The sequence below is a fragment of the Aptenodytes patagonicus genome, chromosome W, assembly GCF_965638725.1.
Source record: "Aptenodytes patagonicus chromosome W, bAptPat1.pri.cur, whole genome shotgun sequence".
Classification (NCBI taxonomy): Eukaryota; Metazoa; Chordata; class Aves; order Sphenisciformes; family Spheniscidae; genus Aptenodytes; species Aptenodytes patagonicus.
This window is the reverse complement of record NC_134981.1, coordinates 15,063,406-15,079,077: the sequence shown is the minus strand read 5'-3', so window position 1 is coordinate 15,079,077 and position 15,672 is coordinate 15,063,406. Positions and strand designations below refer to the sequence as shown.

General features: G+C 35.4%; 1 protein-coding gene across 1 annotated transcript in view; it reads left to right on the top strand.

Moving 5' to 3' along the window:
• The window catches only part of LOC143172097 (NADH dehydrogenase [ubiquinone] iron-sulfur protein 4, mitochondrial-like), a 40,077-nt gene that overhangs the window by 14,805 nt on the left and 9,600 nt on the right, over positions 1 to 15,672 (top strand). Inside the window, exon 2 of the mRNA XM_076361347.1 lies at positions 7,176 to 7,254. Coding sequence (XP_076217462.1) covers positions 7,176 to 7,254 — 79 coding nt within the window. The remainder of the gene's footprint in view (positions 1 to 7,175; positions 7,255 to 15,672) is intronic.

The window sequence follows — 15,672 nt, the reverse complement described above, 5'->3', positions numbered from 1 at the left end:
AAATCCAAAACATAGCCCCATACTAGCTACTATGAAGAAAATTAACTCTGTCCCAGCCAAAACCAGCACATGCAGTTTATCCTATAAAATAGAACTGCGTGGTCTCCACCAGCAGTGTTTGGCATTATATTCCATATTTTGTTTATGTTGGGATGTTGTAAGAATAGTAAATGTATCCTGGTAAAAATAAAATACCATTGACTCTGATAAGTCATTGTCACTTTAATTACAATAGTAAATCTACTACCAAGGAAGTATTATCTCACTGTATTTAAGTTCATCTCTCACAAGTTCAACTTTACAAGCTGTCTTTATAAAAATGCATTATATTGGGGCTGAATACCATGATGTGTACTGTATCTGACATGATATAACAGGCAGTCATTAATGTCTGTATTTTATATGAAAGAACATTATACTAATTTGGTTTTAGTCTGCTTAATTGCAGCGTGTGACTGGGTTGGATGCTGTGGAAGTTCTGAGCTGGCAGTTCTTCCGTGTTCTTTTTGATCAGAATTTCAATGTTTCTATGGTGGCTGTACACTGTGAAGCTTTTTATTCTATTATTCTATAATTCTTTTATTCTATAATTCTACTATTATTCCTGATAAATGCCAAAATATTAAAAAAGTTGGGTTTCTAAGAATGATTGTTCAGTGTATTGAAGTGTTCAGTAAAGCTTCTGCATATATGTATATGCATACCTACTCGTGCTCTGGTCATTCAGTATCAGAATACTTAAAACTCCATTTAGACTTACTTCTTAATGAGTGCCTTCATTTTTCATGAGGCATATGAGGTTTTCTTCAAGACTTTGTTTCATCTCTATGTTGTGATCTGATTACCTGTGCTGCGATATCTGGTTTTCTTTAACATATCTCCAACAGTTGACCAAAAGGGGGTGCTAATAGATCAAAGTCAGATGTGTTGCATAAAGAGGTTAAGAAGCCTTTTTTCGTGCAATGAATTAAAAAAATCTCAGCTACTAAATTAGATCAGATAAATATACAACACCCAGATGCGAAAACTTGTAACATGCCAGTAACAGTGTTGCTCTTTATGGAAGGCAAATTCATGCCTTATAAATATGGCTGCTTTTCACCTTCCAGTAGGCTTGTGGGGGATTCTTCGTGACATTTCCAGAGGCTCTGTAGCAGGCATTCTCTTCTGTAAGACTTCAGTGTATTTTTCCACTTATGTGGTTAAACAAACAAAAGCATATAGGGGTTAAGCATAGGTTATTTAGCAGATATTTAAGAAGATCAAATTTGTTGAATTTTAGAGATTGAATACAGATATCCAAAATTACCAAGATAAATGTTTAAGTCAGATGCCTTAATTTCCTTCATCCAGATATCACAAAAGACTTTTGCTGTCCGGTTTTTTACTGTTTGGTTTCTCCAGTTCAACAGAACTGGTTAATGGCGTCAACAAAGCTGAGGCCTCTAATGTAAGAAGGGAAGAGGAGGCATAAGAATGTCCCCTGAAACAAGGAACTCTGCTACATCCTTATCCCACAGTGGGATAAGATGGTTGAGAGACCTGAAACTGGTGTAAATATTGTAGTGAGGACTGGAGAACTTAAAATGGCTTCTCAATGGACCCCTCTGTTTGCATAGCAGAAATGCAGAACCCATTTGTGACTTTGTTGGAAGGGGAGTACATGCTTCTCATGGAAGACACAGTGGTTAGATGTGGTTAGATGATCACAGGATTTGTTTTTCCAAGATACGCGAAACCTATAGAAATTTTTGAACTCTACAAATTCACATTTTCACTAGTCATCATCATTAATTCATTCCATGTTACTGAGCTAATGTAAGAGTATTTTTACAAGTATTTAACAAGACCATGTAGTGTAGTCTTTGCCAAGTTTCTACTCTTGTCTCTCTACTCAGTATAAAAGAAATTTAGATTTACTGTGAGACTCTAAAATAACAAGTTGTAGCCATAACCCAGTCTGGATGCAATGTTCAGGTCTATAATACCTCTTTCAAGAACTGTGCACTGTGGAAGAAAAAGTGACCTTAACCTTTTTTAAATTCCTAACACTGAAACCAAGAAATGTCATTTAAGTGTATTGTTTTATTTCAGATCTTAAATCAAAGTTCATGCTGAAGCTGGACCATGATCAGACTGATGTTAAAGACAAAATTGTATTATACAAAGCTGTATTTTAAGTTAACTGTAGAAATGAGGATAATGAAATGATAATAAATGATAGAAATGATTAAGTTATAATAGTGTAAAATGATGATTGATACAGGTTCATATAGATCAAGTTTAAGGAGTTTAAATGCCCAACACAGTGGCACGGGGTGGGGAGAAAATACCGCTTTCATAATTGTAAACCAAATGACATTTTGAGTGGTGGTCTCTTTGTAGCCAAAGGAGCTGCTATAGGTTCATGCCAAGTTAGCCATGCTTGTGGAAGCACAAAGACACCTCCGTATTTGTGTGACAGACTAACATATAAAGAACAAAAAAGGTATCTTCCATTAAGAGAGTGACTAGGAGATTTGGGAGAGGGAGTATACTTTAGGAGGAGTGTGATGCCAGATGCATCTGAAGGAAGAGGCACAGAAAGACTTCAGCTAGAGGAGAACTTTGCTGTCCGAGTCTCTGATGTGCTAAGTGTGGTGTCTTCACCAGCCATACAGCCAAGCCTCTTTGATGGCAGAAAGAAAAACTTTTTAGGGACTAGAAGACCTTGTGAAGGGTTGGTTATAATCCAAGAAGCTAGAGTTGATTAGCCACATATATTAGTGTGGGATACTGTGGGAAAGTATCTGCAAGATCATAAAGGACATGGGTGACTTTTTTTTATAAACCTTAATTTTACTTTTGTCTAAGTAATTTTGAAGGGTTTTTGTTTTAAAAGGCTAACTATTCTAATAAACCCAGGCTTTTACATTTAAAAGCTTGTTTGTTCATCACTAGAGAGCTCACTATAAGAAAAATGTTTGGGCAGATCCACAATGGAGCTTTGGCCAACTTGGAGTCTTGTCACACTTTGTTTATTAGATAGTAAGGAAGTTTGTCTGATCCATGTTTTGAATTGGACATTAACGAGCCTAGAAGATAGCAGGGTTTATTGTTGCTAGCTATTACATATAAAACTTTCTGTATAGTTTCTGAACTTTAGAATTATATTGCTGGTCTATTTATAATTATTTAAAGTATTCTGTGTACAGTAACTTTAAATCAGAGCTCAATTAGTCTTGGAACAGGGTAAGAAATGGAACTTCCTGCTCTTAAGGCCTCATCCCAAGATGTTTTGACAGGAAAAAAAAAAATGCATAAACAGTCAAAAAAAGGCAAAATGGGATAATGTGGACCCATATTGCTTACAAAGAGATAGGAAGAAAGCATATTACCTTTCCAGAGGTCAGTAGTAGAAGAAAGGAGAACCATATGAGAATGGAACTGTAAAAAGTATGTTTTATACTTCTGCAAGTTTATCTGTCACAAAAGCTATCTAAAGGTCAAGGTGGATGTCGGTAGAGGCAAGTATTAATTGGGAATTTTGTGAGAATTACTTTACTGTTGGGGACAGAATAAAAGGTTTAAATGAAGTTGTCACTTAAGTGATTTAGATTGCATATTCATTTAATTTGAAGGTAAAATAAGTGTTGTCAAGTTTATATGATTTCTAAGGGGAAATTTGAGTGATGAAATGATACTTGTCATCGTGGGAGTTTGAAAAGAGGATTGTGTGAGAGAGGTCTGTTTCCTGGTTATCTCCTCAGTTAAGTGCCTGACATTAGGGACAAACTTGCAATGAAACCTGTTGAAAATTAAACAAGTGCTCTGGGATCAAAGTAACACTTGCTATTAACTTTTAAATAGTAATATTTCAGATCACATGGTATTTCAGAGTTGCTGGTATTTCTGAGCTCCAGGTTACTTTCCTATGAGAGATGCAACAAATGGAAATATCAACAGCTTGTCATCTTTAAAGGAAAACTGGTGTTTTATGTATTCTTACACAGAGACACCTCCATGGACTTATGGTTCACATTCCTAGTCTAGTCTAAATGCCAGTTTTCAACCACTTTTCAAATAGGAAGTTCTTAAGGAAAGTATATTCTTTCCAACTGATTGCAGTCCGGGGATGGGCAGAAGGCTGGGCATTTAAGAAACATACAAGGTTGCAAATTACAGTAGCAGTTGAGCTTTTTCCGGAATGATGTAGTCAAGAGAAATGGCTTTGAAAAATGGTGGAGAGGAGCAGAAACTGATTTAGGTTAGTAAACTGTCTGTCTGCTTTTGTAGAAGAGCTAAAACATCATCATGGAGAGCTGTAAGGTGTGATGCCTTGCGATTTATCCCAGTTGACAGAGACATCTTGTGCCAAAAAATCAGTTCCCTCTGTATGCAGTGTAGAGGCATCTCAGAGAGAGATTCTGCCCACCTTTAATCTGGTGGGATTTTTACCCTGCTCTTCCCTATTAACTATAATGGTATGAGATCTCTCTAATTTTTTTTTCTGGCAAAGACAGAAATTTCCAAAATGAGCAATCATCTGAGTAAAAACAATGTCAGATGACATAATGCTGAGTGGAAATAATTTTGGAAGGGCATGGCATTTATACTTTTCAAAGCTGATTAATTCTTTTCCAAATTAAAAAAGATACAACCCAAACTCAAACTGAATTGTGCTAAATTTTGTTCCGATTTGCATTTATATTACAAGAAAAAGTGTGATTCTGATCTGCCTAATTACTCAAAACCTGGCATACTCAAACCTTTACATATTCATCAGACCTCTCCACAGAGCAAGGTTCAGAGAACTTCTTGATTCATCTCAGACTATTTCTATCCAGAAAGGACCAATTTGATTGCATAATCCAATATCCTTCTTTGGCCATATATTAAGTAGTGTAGTGAACACCATATCACATGAAGTTCTAGAATACCTGCAGAATACTACTTTGATACTAAAATTCCCGGGGTAGGGGGAAACTCATTTTCCTATTACAGTGTTTTGCCTTGTTTAAGGTTGGAAATTGTGTGGCTTCAGCTACTTGCCATTGGAACTCAAGTGTTATGCTGCTGTTCAGGAGACTTTTAGGATAACTTCTCCTTCAGTGTGTTTTTGAAGAAGGACCATCTAAGAGCCATTTCTTTATAGCATATTGCAGTATCAGTCTATCCTGTTTTTTATGATTTTTTTTTTTATATGCACAATTAAAAAATGACAGCTTTGTTGAGCCAGAAGCTCTCTGGGACAGAGATTTTCAGGTAATAGAGTAGTTATCATCTAGATGTTTGTGAAATTCTTGTGCTCCCTTGCTTCCCTGAAAACTTCATCTTGTTCTTCAAAGTACCCTTGCAGACAAATTTTGTCACTTCAAATAGGAATAGATGTGTCTGTCCATGTTGCAAAATTGTGTGATTCTATAAACTTTGTGCTTTGAGTTTGTTTTTCGTTATGTGGAGATTTTTTGTAGTTGTTATTGGCAAATGGAAGGTAATTTAGTAGAGTGTAATCTGTGTTAAAGTATAGATTTGTGGAAATCTGCATTTGAAATATTACCGAACTGAACTTTGTTCCAGTTGCTTAGTTTTATAAGATTCTTGTGGCTTGCTTTATAGTCACTAATTTCAAATTCCTTTCTAGTGTAGGTTTTACCTTCTAAAAACTTTACCATGCTAATATCATTTGAAAATTGAATGCTTGTTTAGTTAATGTGTTGAATCCAGCGCAGCTAATCTGATATTAATTAGAATTCTGAGTTATTATGTTTCTAAATGATCAAGTTCGTATCTTCAAATGCATTCTCACCAGAATCCACAAAAATTGGAGAGGGATTTAAGATTAGAAGACACAGGTAGATGCATGTGTTACAGGGACTGTTCCCCCAGTTATGTCTTCCATGTTCTCATGGCTTAGTAGAATGCAATATAAGATACACTGTTTTAATTCTACAGGTTTTGAATGAGTGTGTGCAAGTTATCTGGTTCTGATACACCGTTGACATTATTGACTATTTAACAGTTATAGTTTATTTTGGGAGGGGTTAGTTTAGATAGTATTGCAGATTTTCTAAAAGTCTTGGAATTCTGCTTTAAAAGCTGTGGTGCTTTTTGAAGGCACTTATGGATGGTTTCCTCAAAAATTAGGTAAACGTTACCAATAGCGTTAAATTACTAAAAGTATGGTTGTAAGCATCCCATAGGCAAAATCTCAAAGTTCATTTGCATCTGCAAGTATGTCTGGCTTCCCAAATTAGGTAATCTTCCGAAGAACAGTTGAAACAAAAGTGGCTTAGTCCCTCTTACCATTTAGTTGTGTGTATTCTTGCACTTTTGTTCCTCATTTGTTTAAAATGACCTTAATTAAACATGAAGCACACTATTAGTTTAGAGAATTGGGCTTTTTGGCTTGTTTCACTTTGTTGTGTGTGTTTTGCCAAAAGATGATTTGCACTCAAAGGGCCCAATCCTGACATTAATGATATAATGCAAATTAAGGGCAAATTTTACTTCTCAATTCAGTGACGTGGTATTGGGTTCCGTGTTTCCATCTGTACCTTACAGGTTTCGTAATTATGCAAGAAGATTAATCGTATTTCTTGGAAGCTAATAAGCTGACCCATACTGATTTAGAAATGAAGCAAAATGTGAGCTTTGCCCACTCAAAGACAGAAAATTTTGTTTGAATTATCAGCTTAGGGTTTGCTTTGTTGTTGTTGTTTGGGGTTTTTTTAAATTTGTTAATATTCTGTTGTTAAAGTGTAGAACTGGAGCTTTACCATTACAAATAGATTTAGGATTTTTTTTCCTCTGATGCCATCATTTTAAGGATCAGAGTTGCAGAATGCTTGCAGCAGCCTTGTATTTTTCTGTCTGTTCGTGACAAACCAGCTACTGTACATTCATATAGAGCAGTACAGTCCTTGCCACTGGCAGTCTGTCTGTGACAGAGAGCCTGTAGGCTGACATAAAGTGCAGCCTGTTGTGAACTGCTAAGTGGGAGTCTGCCAAAAACTCAGCAGACAGAACTAATTGGGGAGAAAAAGGATTTTTGTGCCCTCATCTCTCCCTCTTCATTTTTTTTTTTTTTTTTTTACAAGATGGATATTGTTCATGTAACTTGTTTATGTAAGATTTGTCTGCCTCTATTTTCTCATTGCATGAATCATTTTTTAACTTCAAGTCTTGCACCGCAGGTCACTGAGCACTTCCACATGGCGGCCGGCACAGGACCAAACTCGAGACACGCAACTCATTGCAGTTGATGAAAAATTGGTAAGGGTTTTCTACTGCATGCTGCTATGATACAGCTTTCAGGGTTATTTCTGCACAATAGGCATTCAGTATGGTATTCTGCGTTCTTCTAAGAAAGCCGTATAAATGTGAACTACAAAGCAACAATCCTTCATACGTTTTTAAAAGGGGAACATTAGTAAAACATAAGTATGTGAAGGAAACATGGCATTCAAAGTATTAAGCAATATAAAATAATAAACAAGGTACTCATCATTATTATATTGTGGTCAAGGACCAGTATGAGCTGTAATTTATAACAAGTTTGTACTTTTTGAAATCTGGGTATATTTCTGTGTAGTGAAATTATACAGAATTTGCCAGCTTCCTAAAACTATCTTCATTAGGACCCATATTATTAAAGAAAGTGTGTAAAGAAGCATCATGCAAGGTTATTGTTACTACGCACATATACTCTAGCTTTTGAATATGCATGAAGGTTAGATTACAACTAGGAACAAATGCATAACATTCTTCTGCTAATCAGTAGCAGATCAGAAATTTGGCAATCTTTTCTTGTAAGTTCTTCCATAACGTGTGGTCTGTTACTCTAGATGCAACCTGACACTTATGTTTGCATTATTCAATAGTATAATTTTTGTAAGACTTCTGGGGGGAATGCATCACAGCAGAAGCATGCTTTTCATTGGTTTTCATATCGCTTTTGAATCTTCAGGAAAAAAAATTTCCCATCATATGTAGCAGACAGTTCATATTATATGTACTTTCTTGTATCCTTGAAGCTATATTAACTACTTAAGAAATATTTGGAAATTGTATTTATAAATTGAACATTTGTAATGATAACTACAAGTTGAGACAGTTGAAGTTTAACAGGCTATTGGAAAAAAACACACCTACTTTAACAACTAAAGAGTTTTTATTTCTCATGCTTTGTAATATAGATGTAGCAATAATAAATTTTTTTACCTGTCAGTAGATTCAGATCTTTTGTAAACTTTTTTCTGAATTTAAAAAGTAATAGTATAATTCTAGGTTTAAAAATTAGGTAAAAATTTAATACTGTATTTTAGTGAACATGATTATCTTGCTAATCTAATTGTATAACTTCAGATTCAGGAAATTTCATTTAATGTACAAGAGTTCATGAGTCACTATGTAAATAAGATTCACCAAGTCAATAGACCTACATTTCCCTAAACATATTATGAATTGCATTTGATTATTGTAGCACTGTTCTTTAACAATAAAAAAAAAAAATCATCTAAATAGAGTTTGTATAATGCCTGAATTTACAGTATCACATTTCCCTATTGTGACCTCAGGTGATGGATACGTAGATCAGAAAGAGACTACAGTGCAAAGACAGACCCACAAAATAAATACTCTTCTATCTTCCATTTTGTATTTAAATGTACATTATCCTAAGTTAGGGTTTTACCCTGTCTAGCTATGAGAGTTTATACTTACAGTTGAGTTAGTGATACTAATTTGAAATACAACTGTTCTGTTCTCTCGGTATTAGTGTAAATGAATTGTAAGCGAAGTGGTTATTTCTAATGTCATTGTGTGTTCTCATCAAGTTGAAGATGCTCGTATCATAGTTGGGTTTTTTTTGAGATCTGATGCTAGCAGCCATTGAATCATTTTGTTTAATTCCATTGTTTGCTTGTCAGCTTTTGATACATGTAAACTAAATGATTATTTTATCCTCAGTTCTTTCAAGTATTAAGTTAAACATCAGACTGAATAGTATTTTCCTGCAATATTGTGCACATTCTAGATGCACAAAACTTTTTTGGAGTTTCTACAGGGTAGACACTTTTGTGAAAGTTGCTGACTGCAATTGGAAGGTGCCATACCAAATTACCCCAAAATATTTGCCAATAAAAGGGCTTTTTGTAGTGGTTAAATGATACCGATATTGCAAGAATGTTTCAAAATTAGAACAACTGCCAGAAAATATCCTTTGCATCTCTAAAGCAGAATATTCCACTGATAATGTATATGCTGTAGCTCAAAGCAAGAATTAATGCAAGAGCAGTTGTAGAGTTTGGTCACTGGGGAGACGCTAGAAACATTGTGGAACTGTGGTTAAGGATCAGCTATTAGCTGGAGCCATCTCACAGATGTTTTTATTCTGTATCAGGCCAAGATAAAATACGATGAGTTGCTACACAGAGTTAAGCATTCAAGAGCAGTGCTATCAAGTGCAATTGAAATGGTTCTAAAGTAGTTTTTGCAGCATTGTGAGACCATGTAGGGATGGACTCTATTACAAGCATGACAAGCTAACTACAATGATGCTATTGACATTTCAGCTGCTGTCCTGAAATTGTTTTGTTTTGTCTATACTGTTAATTAAGCTTTTTTCAGTAATGGTTCAGAAGTCTCAGTACTGAAACTCAGTAGAGGGCCAGATTGTAGACAAACTTCTACATACCTCATTAAAGATAACTTGCTGCAGTATACATTGAATTTGGTGCCGAAAATCTGAACCCCTTTTTGGGGATGAGCAGTTCATACTTTTCAGATGATGTTCAAGAGTAGCAGTAAATGCTGCATACTACAGCAGCCTAGGCCAAAACTGATTAATAACTATTGTGAAATTGGTATCAAGAGTCTTAGCAGCTTCCTCTTGGCTGTCCAGAGGTAGCAGTTAGTGTCTGTTGTAAGTGTTTACTACTGGATAATCCGGGAGTAGCAGTGTATTAATAGGATTCTTGGAACATGAACCTCTTCAGCAAAAAAGTTGCAGAAACACTCCAGTCCATTTTTTCTAGAAGACTGCATCACATGGTATTTTCAGGATTGAATCATAGTTTGTTCACCTTCATCCAAATCCCAATTTTGACTAGGCTTGGAAAGTAGTGAAATTGTATAATCTTGGTTTGATTAGAGAAGCATAGACTTTACTATAATAAACAGTGATGATACTGCAGCTCAAAATACAATATACAAACAAGTGAAAAATAGCCTGGAATGATGAACCTTCTTCAGATCTCAATCTGATAGTCTGCAGTGCTGTGAAACAAAGGACAACAAATCAAGCTTTAACGTGCTTTTCAAAGTGTGATCATTGCTAGCAGCCTTTCCCAAGAACCAAGAGTATATAATATACTTTACTCTGAAAAACAAAGCAGTAATGTGTCAAAATTACATGCGAGACAGTGTGACATTGCATTTGAAGACTCTGTATAGGAGCTGTTTTTGCAACTTGGTGAAGAGAAACACTTGGCAAAGTATGCATTTATTAAAGACAGGCTTACTAGATTTCCTTTTCTTGAAACTACTACTCAGCTAAGAATTCTCCAAACATTACCACTGTGTTAGATGATAAGGATATAGTGGATGTTCTATGTTTTGGTTTTTCAAAATGCTGTTAACCCCTTGTTGGTTATTCCTTGAGGGTGAGTTCAAGCTGTTCCTAAAGTAACTTAATGGGATAAAAGAATTTAGAATCTTTTCTTTGTTTAATCCACTCTAGCTGCAGTATTTATTCAACTGGTTACTGTAAAGGATTCAGTTCAGGACAGCATTCCTCTTTAGATGAGGAATGTAACTTACAAATTTTTGTGTGCCTTATGTATGGCTCTGTGATAGGGAGTTGTCATATTCAAAGGGTACGAGGTCCCAGGATGGAAATCTGCTTGGGGGTTCAGATAGAGTTGCCACCACCACCTGTTCCCTCCCCCCAGCCACAAACTTCTCTTGTAGGTTGTATTCATTCTATTTATTTTTTTTTCTCAATTAGATCAGCAGCTTGCATTTTACTTCAGAATAATGAAAAATGAATTAAAATGTACAGTGAAACTTGTTATATAAAGTGAGGTTAATAAAAGTGGTTTTTCCACCCTTTTCTTTGCAGATATGTTTTGAGAAACAGCTTCTAGCTTTGGCCAAAATGGCCTTTTATATGAGGCCTGTGGCTTGGAGAAGTACTTTCTTTCATCACAGTTGTGTCAAGTAAGCAGGTGGCCAGGTTATTTGAACTATGTGTTGTACTCTGGATTCAAGATAAATGAAAAGTTGTTTGCTGGTGGTTTATAAAATCTTTAATACAGTGTGTCTTGTCCTCAATACTTAGTGTTTAGTTTGCATTCGGTCATCTGCAGTTGTGATGTTTGACACTTGAATGGTATTAGTTTCCAGTGTAGAAGGTGTTTAAGGTATAAAAATCACATTCTAGAATTATTTCAAAATTAAATGCATTCTTTCAATAAAAGTGAAATATTCAAAACAGAAAACTGTTTGCAAGTAAAAATACATATACATCTACTTTAATTATAAGTATCTAATGTAAGTGTGGACTTGCATAGAGTTAAATACTTAAAGGCCTTTACTCTTTTTATGGTCTGATAGTTTATTTGTGTGTCTGTGTTTTTTGCTGCAAACCATAATCTATTAAAAAGTCCTTCTAATGCCCCCCCCCCCCCCCCCCCCCCAGTGAAGCCTAACAAATACTGCTCTGGGGAGGAAAAAACTGTCTTGGGTAACTTTGTCAAGCAGCTAATGTGAAATTTAATATTTAAAGGTTTTAATATTTTAGGGAGCGGTGATAATTCTTCTCACTTCATGTACACCACACTGGTCTGCCAGAGCATATATTTATTTCTAAACAGTGATTTTTGTTTTAAATAATTTGGCAGTTTCTTCTTTTGTAGTTTTGGCTGGTAGTTGCATTTGGTCTTGAATACAGTACAAGCTCAGGTGTAGGGGTATGTGTAGTTAAGATTATCTAGCTACATACACATTTTCAGCATTGCAAATTCACTATATTTTGCTGTTTGGCAATTAAATCCCTCTTTAATTGGACTACCCTAGCTCAATTCAGCCTATACTGGTTGCTACAACTTGTTTTTGTAAGCAATTGTAGTTTGATGAAGCTTGCGTTGGTTTAGAAAACCCTGTTAGTTGGATGCTGATAAAGAGCTTTCTGTAAGAATGTCTGCAGGCAACAAGTTACTCCCCAAGATAAAGAAGCTTTCTATAACTCTGACAGTCCAAGTAAAGAAATTGCCATCACCTTTAGCTGTCTTTTAAGAGCAATAAATATTTCTATGTGACTAAATTGCAGCTTGAGATCATTTTGCTTTTCTTTTTAGAAAACTGCACATTTTGCAAGTAACCCGGAACCTAGTATAAAGTGATACATAGTTGTATCGATGAGCTGCAATTGCACTCTCATCCCTATGTACGTTTATTTGCTTTTAGGGATAGGGTAAAGGATTTGGATTTCTTCCTCTGACAGCCTTTTCTTTTGGTGCATGGTAGTGCTATCTCTGCTGGGTATTGGAAGGAGTGTCTGAGATTGAGGTTACACAACCTTCTAACATCTCGAGTGTCTGCTTTGTCTGGGCTTCCTTTGTGCAGCATTCTTGTGCAAAAATTTCAAGGCTTTAGTCTGGAGCACTGGGTCAAAGAATATGTCTCTTTGAAGGGTATGCAGGCGATTTTTTTTGTTCCGTTACATAGTATTTCATTTTCTGTCAAAGAATACTGTTTTTTAAGAGCTTGCTATGACTGCTTGCTATGGCTGCTCAGAACAAATTAAAGGAGTATCATTGTGCCGTGTTTAGTTTGTGTGGTTTCCAAAGGGTTATTCAACATGCAAATACTTGTTTGGTTTTGTAAGTCTAAATATGAAAGCAGTGTTTCTAATCTGCTAGAAAGAATAAAAGTAAGCCATTGATATAGTCTAGTAATCAACAGGAGTAAGAAGTAACTTCATTTTTGGAGCTGTTTTATTTAGTAGTTTTGCTTTTTTAAGACTAGATAGTATTTTCATGTTCTCATAAAATATTACCATTATCTGAACTTCTAGAACACCTAAGTTAGTATCCCCTGTTATGAAATATTTCTGTAGATATCATGAATTCTTCTTGTCCTGTTAGGAATAGTGAATAAACAATTCCTTGTTAGAGCCCTTGCTTTTCTGTTCAATAAAATGTCTCTTTCTGCATTTGTGTAGTAAATCCAAGTTGTAGAGTTAAGACACAAATCCTAGCCTAACTGCTTACTGCCTGAGAAAGTTCTGTGTACAGACTTGAAAGCTGTTTCTAGTCATGAAGTTCTAGCTGAATAATTTTATTAAGTCAGAAAGGAAAAGCTTTCCGTGTCCGGAAGGGAAAGCTGCAGTTCGGTAATCCTATGGGAATCCTTGAGCATCTTGGTCATGCTGCAAGAGAGCTGGGTGCTTCTTCAGCACTATCTGTTTCTACTCAGAAGATCAATGATGAAATGGAACCAGATGCTCTTCCAATTCTTGATGGCTTGCTTGTTAGGTACCTTTGAACTACTTTCATGGCTGCTTTCTCAAGTCAGGAATGTTAACCTGTGTTAAGTGAGGGCGTGGACCGTGGAGAGAGCCATCTGATGTTCGGATCAACAGAGTTTTAATATGCAGTTTAGTTCTTGCATTGTGAAGCATGCACTGTAGGGAAATTGCTCAATCTCTTATGTATCTTTTTGGCATACTCAGTTCTATTCACTCCATAAAGCTCATTGGTTTACTTTTTGTGCAAAAGAAAATCTTTGCTTGACGGGGAAATAACTTTTATCCTATCATCTGTTAGCCTGAAAACTGGGTTAACAAGTGAGAAGAAGCTGAGCTATAAGGAATTTCTACAAAGTGCTGATAAGAAATAATGAATACTGTATTTTTTAAAAGATGTTATAATTAGGTTGCAAATGTTTTTTAAAAAACATTAAGAATATGATGAGTAATTCTGATGATAACATCTGAAGAGGTGGATAGTTTTTCCTTACAGACTCATTTTATATATGTGCTCATATATTCACGTGTAAAAATAAACAACAGTATTTTTCTATATAGGCCAACATCATCATCATAATCAAATCATATATTTTAAAGATTTCACTGAGTAGCATGTTAATCAGGCAGAAGCTTTTTTTTTTAAGATTAAAAATGTAGTAGGCACTAGTATCTTATTCTTTATTCTTTTGTTTACAAAATTTTTTCTTAGGTGACCGCATTTTTGCTGCCATGCCCACTCCATTTGAAAGCATTCTTGGGTCAACTGATTCTGTTTCTCTGATAAGTCAGAAGTTGAGTATCTTCTTCTGCAATGTCTGTTTCCAAAACAGTGTCTTACTATTTTATCACTGTTTAGTAAACATAATTGTACATTGTGGTCTCCTTTTGATTTATTTCCCCCCCCAATAGAAAACTGAAAGGAAAGATGTAGTGTATCAAGTTGAATTACTGAATTTAAATACCAAGTTTTTTATCAGAAAGTATAAGACCATGATTTCTGTCCTATAAGTAATCTTAAAGGCCAAGCATATAAAGGCCAAAGCACAAATTACAGACTTCCAAATAGAGCAAGCTAAAAATTTATGATTCAGCTTTTTAGAGAGAGATTGTAGAAAGCTTCCATTTTAACTAACCATATAGATAAATGTAAAGAAACAGCTTTTGTCCAGTAGTATTCAGCCACGTATTTTATTGATTATGATTAAACAGTTGAAGCCCCATCAACCCTTCCCATCCCCACCAGGGAATAATGACTGTGTTACTGTTAGAAAAGATCCTCTAAAACACATTTAAGGCTTAAAGCTGTATGCGCTAATTAACAAAATACAGTGAACATTTAAGCTGTTAATAGCCGCAACATCCCTGATGCATAGACCTTCAGTATGCTAACACTGCATAACAGTTCTCTATTGTGCATCTCTTTAAGGAGGGTAACTGTGTCAGTTCTTTTCTTGCTTCGCTACCTGCTGTGTATGGAAATTGTGTACACTATTTAGCACTTGCTTTCAACTTTTAAAGTCCATGCATATTACATAGAAGCATTACATCTTGCATTAGGGCAAGGGACAGCTTTTAACAGGTCTGGCTTCCTTGTAATTTCTTAAATGCAACTTTTCTTCTAAAAAGAATGCACCAACAGGGATTTTGCTCTAAATTTGCATTTCTTGATTGGGGATTTGCTTCTGTTTTTCTCCCCTGTGTCTCAAACCACTTGTTACTTTGTGGCAAAGATCTGTTACAGAAATCACTTTCTTTATAAAGGAGTTGTAAAGAATAGAAAACACGCATCACAATGAAGGCAGGCATTGGTTTACATGAACTCAGGATTTCTCAATATTGTTCTTAGTAGCAGACCACGCACTACTCTGACAGTATTGTCAAGTGAAACTTTAAAACACTTTTTGCTTTTTTCACCCCCACCTTTTCATGAATATCTTGCTTTAATAAACAAAAGCCTAGTTTGTTAAATTTTAACCCTTAATGGAAGCTGTGGAACACCGTTTAACTTTAAATAGGGAATGAATAGGTAGTTAGGAGGTGAAAGGAAAAGAACACCAGAATGCACAATAATGAAATTAAAAAAAAAAAAAAATTTAGTATTCTGTGCTCTAGCTACCAGCCCAGGGAGATTGTTAGCTAATTAAAACTGAATCCACAATAGG